Genomic DNA, 7,491 nt, shown 5'->3' with positions numbered 1-7,491 from the left:
TAAAAGGCAGTTTAAGCAAAAGTCAAGCTAGCTCGCTAAATTTAAAACCCGCAAATAGCGATTTAGGCAAAATGTAGAGCTTAAATATAATGGGCTTACAAAGAAAAGTAAAGGCAGTCTGTCCAGCAGGTTTGAGTTCCGACATGCCAACGATCTAGGCACATCAAGGCCTCAGCCAATGCTAATGTAATTCGGCAAGATCCTCCTGATATTTGGTCAACAATAGACACCAACTTGTAATCACATATCAAGTCTGAAGGTATACAGAGATACACCATCAAGTGGCACAAGATCATTAGTCTTGGCCAGGAGGCATCTGTTTTCTTCATAGAGACACACGGATCAAGTATAATGTTCATCTTTAAACCATGCAATGATCTTAATTCCTCCATCAGTTTATGCACTTGAATAAAGGGGATATTCAGGAATGTAGCAAAGCAGTCGATGTTTGAATAATCAGATGTCGGTAGAGCTTAAGGTTTGACCAAAGTCCACGGAACTCCCAACATAGCACAAAACTCCACATAGGATGAGCAGAGTTCTTGGGTGGTAAATCTGAAAACATGGGCAGACTCGTCCCAGTAGCTCACCGCAACATTCAAGAAGTCCTCGTTCAATTTCATCATAGTGTAACATTGAAGATTCCGCATACAGAGTGGGATGTGTGTGTTGTACTCAACTTTTGAAACAGTTCCTCCATAGTCGTAAAATTGCTTTTGAAATCCATGCATGTTTAGATCAACAACAAGTTTGGTTTTAGTTCGTGCAATGGCAGAAATATTAAGCATTCAACTGATGTGGAAAACAAGCAGCTAATGTATTTTATTAATAAATTATAAAGTCCATGTTTCTGCTATCCAAAAAAGTTCTAGTGCAATCAATGGCTACATCCTAGTCCCATCATCTAATCCTCCTCTGAGCCTCAGGCCTCCTCAACATCATATCCACCATATCGATGTTGCATGGTATGAAGTTGTGATCGTACGCTCATCAACTCAACCTGGCTATCTCTCAGGGCCTGCTCCCTCCTTAACAAATCTTGCTCTCTCCTCGACAAAGCATCCTGTATTTTGCATAGATAGGAGTTATAGATACATACATTCATGCATACATTTTGCTAACATTTTAGGTAGGCTTACCGAGAACAAGGCATTGTCTTTGAGAAGTTGATGCTCCATCCCTCAGATGAGATGAGTCATCTCAACGCTAGTAGCTTGGGAGATCTATGTCACACATAATATCACAATGTTAACATGTTGAACGGCCTAACAAATGATTAAAATCCAAATCATAAATAAAGCTTACATGAGTAGTGGTCGGTGGATCAAAGGAAGGCTGATACAATGGCTCCTGAGGAAACTCCACAGTGCTCTAGGTCCCATGCGAGCGTGATAGGAATATACTAGTGTTGAAATTCTCTGTCAGAACTCCAATTATTATACCTCCCACAGGGGCACGAGCACCTAAGCTAGAGGCACAGGCAGTCGCAAAAGGACCTGATGAAGACTCAGCTGCAGCACTTTGAGCATACTGCTCAACTCTGGTCCTCCTCCTAGACTGCAACATTCAAATTCTTATCAGTGATGAATACAACCAAATTCAACATAAGAAAGTTCACAATAAGTACACATACATATGGTGGTGCCTTAGGGACGAAACCATCATCTCCTAGACAAACTGTCGTCCAACGCAGAAAAGCCTCAATGAAGGTGCGGTAATCACCCTCTCCATGCTCGGTCACCCACTCTGCCCTAATTAGCCTCGTAAAAGCCGCATCTCTAGTGTAGCAGGGAATGTAAATCGTCTCTGCAGGTGGAGGTAAAGGACTAGAGCGTCCGTCGGGTCCCTCCTGCCAACCACAGACCGTATCTCCTAGATAATACACCCAAGTTAGTGGGCACTCAACCATGAACCTCCGAGTACTCAGTTGGGAGGCTTTCCTCATATAAGCACTCCAGCTAGTCTCATCTCCCCAAGGGAACGCATTTACCTTCCACATATGGAAAAGGTGAGTGTCTCAAACTAGTTCGTTTTGGTTTAAAGCTAACATTGGTACTCTATACATACCAGATCCCATGATAGAGCGGCTAGATAGTTTCTGATCCCGTCCATTGAGAAGTCCACAGTCCAAGTCCAGTTAGACCTGAGATATCCTCCCAAGACTGGAGGAGCAGCAGCACGTTGGCTCAACATGGGCGACGATACCAACCCATGCTCGTAAGACCAAATCTGTGAACAAATGGATAAGCTAGTGCATACAAACATAATAAATCACCAAATCAAAGTTTTGAGGTTAGCATTGTACCTGAACAAGGACACCCATGCCCTTGAGCTCTTTCTGTCCATCACGGACACATAGGTCCAGTCCGTGGTGTAGATGAGCTAAAGCAGGTCTACCCCTGATCAAAAGATTACACTGCATCCGAATCAGCTAATGCAGGTAGAATGGACAACACTAAACCTTAACTGTCAGTGCAGAAAAGAATAGTGAATAGCAAAGTCAAAACGAAACACCTAGCATACCGCTCGATGTCTCTAGCACTCGGCGGGCTCTCCTAATCCTTCTAGAAGCTAATGATAGTGTTCGCCAGGATACAGGCACTCCTGGGGCGGTAGCCAATCAATCTCTCAATCTCCATGTCTCTAAGAACAGGATGTGTCAGCATCTTGTCAAAGGCAACTTGGGTGCCTGAAAATCTCAACCCCGTCATGGCGAAGAAGTCTAATAGGGTGATTGTCATCTCTCCTACAGCAAGATGGAAGGTGTGAGTGGAATCCATCCACATGTCGATCAAAGCAGTCAATACCTTCGGAGAGGTATCAGTCTTGGTACAGTGGAACATCTCTAAGAAGGGCATGAATCCAGTCACCCTCACCCTTTGTTGAATGACCTCATACATATCTCTCCACTAACTAGCACACACTGTCATGCTGCCAGCTGATTTGCAAAGCTGCAGCTATAAGCAAAATGGTAAACATATTAGCAACATGCCGAACATGTATATTCTAAGATTAGTCTTTTACTTTGACGTTCTATGAACTCGGGTTTCGGAAAAGAAGACAGTTTTTTCCAAAATTTCAAAAATTAGGGATATGCTCTGAATCGATGCCCGATCGGTGACCCCATCATCGATCAGAGACCGATCTCGACTATCAGTGTTCGAACAAAAATGGTCAGCAACGTCCAGCTCAATTTCTATTTTCTACCGTATATGTCAACAATCGAACATGTCATAGTGTTTGATCGACGATCTCGTCACCGATTGGCACGCGGAAAAAACGTCACCGATCAGTGACAAACGGATAGGAATAGAAATAGTATTCATTCATTAAAACAGGTTATCCTCGAGCATCTGAGCATGTTCTTTTTACGGAAAATTATCCCCAACATCTTTCTACCCATGGTTTAAACATGAAATATCCCGAAATCCCGAGTTCATAGTAATCTAACTGCTTTAAAGGTATAGTTACAGACAAAGAACTTACTGAAAACTTGGAGGAATGAGTGTCCCGAGACAACACCATGGGGACATGGTCATCCATGGGCAGAATGCCTAAGTACAGCAGCATCACAGTAGTAAGCTCATTACGTTCTCCAGCGGGCAAAGACACGAGATGAGCCAAATAAGGGACTAACTCTTAGTCCCCCGGACATTGTTCAAGTAGCATAGGTGCGGCCTTCTCATTCGAGTCATCACTCGAAACACTAGAGGCACGCCATCCGACATGTCTTCGGGCTTCCATTTTCAGAGAAAATCAAAGGTTTGTCTTAAGGAATGCCAAAGGTTGCTTAAAATTCAGTAACCAACAATGGCATTCCCATGCAACATATATAGGATGTCTGCCTGCAGGGTCACCGATCAGTGACCCATGCAAGCAATCGACGACCAAACCGCCGATCAGTTACCAACTTTTCATATTCAAAATATGGGAATTAATGACATGTCATTCAAATTCATTTAATCATATTAAATACATTGAAGGAAATTCTATCTGTTTCTATTTTTCGATGTATTAATTGTGTTTATTCAAATACAATAATTACATTTATTATCTTAAAGTTAATTCAGAATTAATTTCTTGACACTTTAACCCCCGAGAAAAGGGAATTATATGTGCTCTTAATGCATGTAATAAATAAAAATGGACCTTTTGCCCAGGCGTAGTTTGTCCAAATAAAAAAAACAACAATGATAAGTCGCCAGACGGATTAAGAAATCAAAATAACGTCAGACCGTCCAAGATGGATCATTAAATCTACTCGGAATACCTTTTAAACTAGGTCAAACAGGTCCTATCTATCTCAGAACCTCCAGAATGATGTATTATAAAGTCTGCCCAGATCTCAGAACCTCTAGGACGAGGTATTATGAAGTACAACTCCTCATTTCATTATGTGTTTAAGTCATCCATGTCCTCGCTAACAAGGAGGATCGTGTAGCAGGAAGCATGTTTTCACTACCAAATTGATGCCCATAAAGTATATAGCATTTAATAGGACAAATGTATCATATCGCAACAAGTAATATTGTGCTAAGCACGAGATCGAACCACAAAGACTATTTGTTATAATTAGGTATACCTAGAGTGATCTATCTATTTGTTTGATAAAAAAATCGATTGATGAAGGATGCAGGTAATGTGAAATTGTGCCATGAAAAGACAAGTCAACTGCTCAAGTATGATTTTCTTTAACATCTCACCGTGCTCTTTTCAACTAACCAATTTTTCACCAAGATCACAGTCGACACCCTAGCTTTCAAATATCACTTAATCGGGAGGCAGCCTATGAGCATGAACTTTTTCCGACCCTAGTGACGAGTCCATGTTATTTTCTTGCTGTGGTTTTATGCAAGTGGGTCTCACGTCACGTCGTACAGGAACACGAGCCAAGACCTAGACTCGTCTTCTTATTTTTGTTTTACTCTTTATCAAAAATATTTTAAGTTTATTATTTTCTAAATTTAGAAATTTGTGCCTACCACGTCGGTCACTGATCGGCGACCCAGTCATCGACGGGCGACCACGAACAGTTTTCGGGCAGTTTCTAATCGGTTTTCAGGCAGTTTTTGTCCCCTAAACCATATTTAAACAATAAATAATGGACATATTAAGGGACAGAGATAGTTTTGAAGAGAAAAGAAAGGAAATTAAGAGAAAAGAAAGTGAAATCAAGAGAAAGAAAGTGAAATCAAGTGAAAGTGAGTGAAAATTAGTGTGAAAGTGAGTGAAAATGAGTGAAAACACGCATTTTACATCCAAATTGTTACATTTGAGAATGAAATCGCCCTTCTAAACACTATATATTAGTTTTATATAGGCGAAATCGGGTCTCCCACGTCTCATTTCACTATAATTTGATCCTTGAAGTCATTAAACTTCAAATAATCAACATTTTGGTTTAAAATCTTTCGATACAACTACATGGGTTCAGAATCCATCTTTCATAACTTTCAAATTGTTATTCTCGGGTTCGGGTTGTTGTTCCATGTTCTTGTCTCGTTCTCGTCGGTCCACCACACACAATAAACTGAAAAGGCGCATAAGAGGTAACTTCTGAAGGGTTTTAAAAGCCTAATTTTTAATTGCAATATGTTTATCCATTTTTAATTCTTGATTTTTACAGGTTTTCTGACACGAAATAGACAATCTGTTTGTAAGTCAGTCACCGATCAACAATCTAGTTACCGATCAGCAACCCCGTTACCGATCGGGTACACTGTGCCAGATCAGTGACGGAGACAGTCAGAAAAATTTTCGCTTTTGGTTTGGGTAGGATAAGATTCATCTTATTTCGGTAAATTTATCATTTTTCACTTATATAACGATATAAAAGCATTCTCGGTTAAAAAAGGTATTTTAGTCCTTTAAAGATATTAAACAGATTATACATTTGAACTAGGTTGTGGACGTAGTTACATGATATATGTTAGATCTTAGGCTTGAATTAGTCCTATTAGATCGAGTCTGGCATCGTAGTTAAATCCAAAAGATGGATCCCAATGTCTCATGGCTAACGTTTATTGTTTTGTAGGTTTAATAGCTTTATTTATTATGGCTAGAATTGATGTTTTAGGGTTATTTATTCCATTCGAATTGTGATGTAATATTTTTTTATCATTTCAATATTTATTTCTTGCTTTCTAACGTTAAACGATATTTAAATGAAATTTGATTAGAGATATAAATGGTATTTTAATAAAGACAAGTCTAGGAGTTTATTAATCAGTCCCTTAAACAGTTTAAGTCACGAACCTAACTCTGAAGAGATGGCATGTTGTAAGCTCATATGTCATCTAAATTTTTCGATATGTTCCCGAATATTAAAACTCGGGTGGTGACTCTGAAATAATTAAGCTAATCTAAAAACATAATAAATGGGTTAGTAAAGAAATTGAATGCATACACTGCGTCGTCCTTAAAACGGTAAGTGACTATGTAATATAAAAACGGAACCCTGTTTTTCGAACACCTCCAAAAGTAGGGTAATCAGGTTCTGCGGCCGCTCACAACCGCCTCATCCCACTCCTCAATATCACAACACACAAACAAGTTGTGGCTTGCTATCATAACAAGCGACTTCAGCCATGTAGTTTCTGCATCGATGACCTAGTCTTACGAGACACAGCAGCATCACAGTCTCCTCCAGCCAAGGGTAAGCTCGACCAAACTTGGGAAGGCCTCTATAGGATCGTCATATATCTACACAACGACACTTAGAAGCTGACTCATCTATCGAGTGAACCGTTAAACAACTCATGGAATGTACAAACACTTAGAAAATATTATCAATAATATGTTTTCGCCTTATAAAGGTTTCGTTATGTACTCCTAAACTCAACACACATAAAGCATCTATGTGCTTCGTAAGAGCAAGCGACAGCCTAGACCTTGCACCATATGAACGCATATCACCAAAGGATGATGCACTCATGGAATAGCAGAGATCATGAGATCCCTAAAAAATACTCTACTATAAAAAACATACAAACATCTGCATGAATAATCATTTAAGAACATTTGCTTCCGGAACAAAAGCTTTACAAAATCGGATATTGTTAGAAACATCATCGAGAAAGCATCAAAACATACTAACATTATGTTACAAACTGCCAACGGTTGCAAACACCGACAAGTACATAATATAAACCTAAAACAAAAAAAAGCATTATATCATCCCATATCCAGATTGGGGATACCCCTATCATCCATTAGAAGTTGATGCATTTCTTTCAAATCGCGACACTCATTAGTATTATGCCCCTTCTGCCTATGATACATGCAAGCTTTACACTCATGTGTTACCATATGACTAAGGTCTCGTGGAATGCACCCTATATGCCCATGTCGAAAAAACTCTTTAAAACCCACACTGCATGGTCTCTCCAAGTCAACGTATAAAGGGCCCTCTGGGCGACCGCGACATCGCTGGTTCAGAATCACCGATAACATTGCTATACGCAGCTTCTCATCATATAACAACCTCTTCAG

The 7,491-nt window shown here is 39.8% G+C and overlaps 1 protein-coding gene across 3 annotated transcripts; it reads right to left on the bottom strand.

The window, feature by feature from the left end:
• Positions 1-854: 854 nt before the first annotated feature.
• LOC136210635 (uncharacterized) lies at positions 855-3,910 on the bottom strand. Of its 3 annotated transcripts, XM_066002007.1 has the most exons (9): positions 3,487-3,910; positions 2,877-2,957; positions 2,524-2,746; positions 2,306-2,416; positions 2,068-2,229; positions 1,634-1,990; positions 1,306-1,557; positions 1,140-1,223; positions 857-1,063 (listed from the first exon to the last, which is right to left on the bottom strand). In XM_066002007.1, the coding sequence occupies exons 4-7, from the start codon at positions 2,321-2,323 to the stop codon at positions 1,372-1,374; spliced, it is 723 nt and encodes a 240-aa protein (XP_065858079.1). In that variant the 5' UTR covers positions 2,324-2,416; positions 2,524-2,746; positions 2,877-2,957; positions 3,487-3,910; the 3' UTR covers positions 857-1,063; positions 1,140-1,223; positions 1,306-1,371. The 3 variants fall into 3 exon arrangements, with proteins under 3 accessions (XP_065858063.1, XP_065858079.1, XP_065858071.1); XM_066001999.1 differs by having other exon boundaries at positions 2,306-2,399; positions 2,524-2,957; XM_066001991.1 differs by lacking the exons at positions 2,524-2,746; positions 2,877-2,957; positions 3,487-3,910 and having other exon boundaries at positions 855-1,063; positions 2,306-2,502.
• Between the last annotated feature and the right edge of the window lie 3,581 nt (positions 3,911-7,491).

This window comes from Euphorbia lathyris, chromosome 1 (genome assembly GCF_963576675.1).
Source record: "Euphorbia lathyris chromosome 1, ddEupLath1.1, whole genome shotgun sequence".
Lineage (NCBI taxonomy): Eukaryota > Viridiplantae > Streptophyta > Magnoliopsida > Malpighiales > Euphorbiaceae > Euphorbia > Euphorbia lathyris.
This window is presented reverse-complemented; position numbering and strand designations above follow the sequence as displayed.

Coding starts and splice junctions, on each gene's coding strand:
- LOC136210635 (XM_066001991.1), bottom strand. CDS start 2,422: ATGCAGTGTAATCTTTTGATCAGGGGTAGACCTGCTTTAGCTCATCTA. Junction 1,991..2,067: donor CCGCTCTATCATGGGATCTG/GTATGTATAGAG, acceptor CATATGTGGAAG/GTAAATGCGTTCCCTTGGGG. Junction 1,558..1,633: donor TCCCTAAGGCACCACCATAT/GTATGTGTACTT, acceptor TGAATGTTGCAG/TCTAGGAGGAGGACCAGAGT.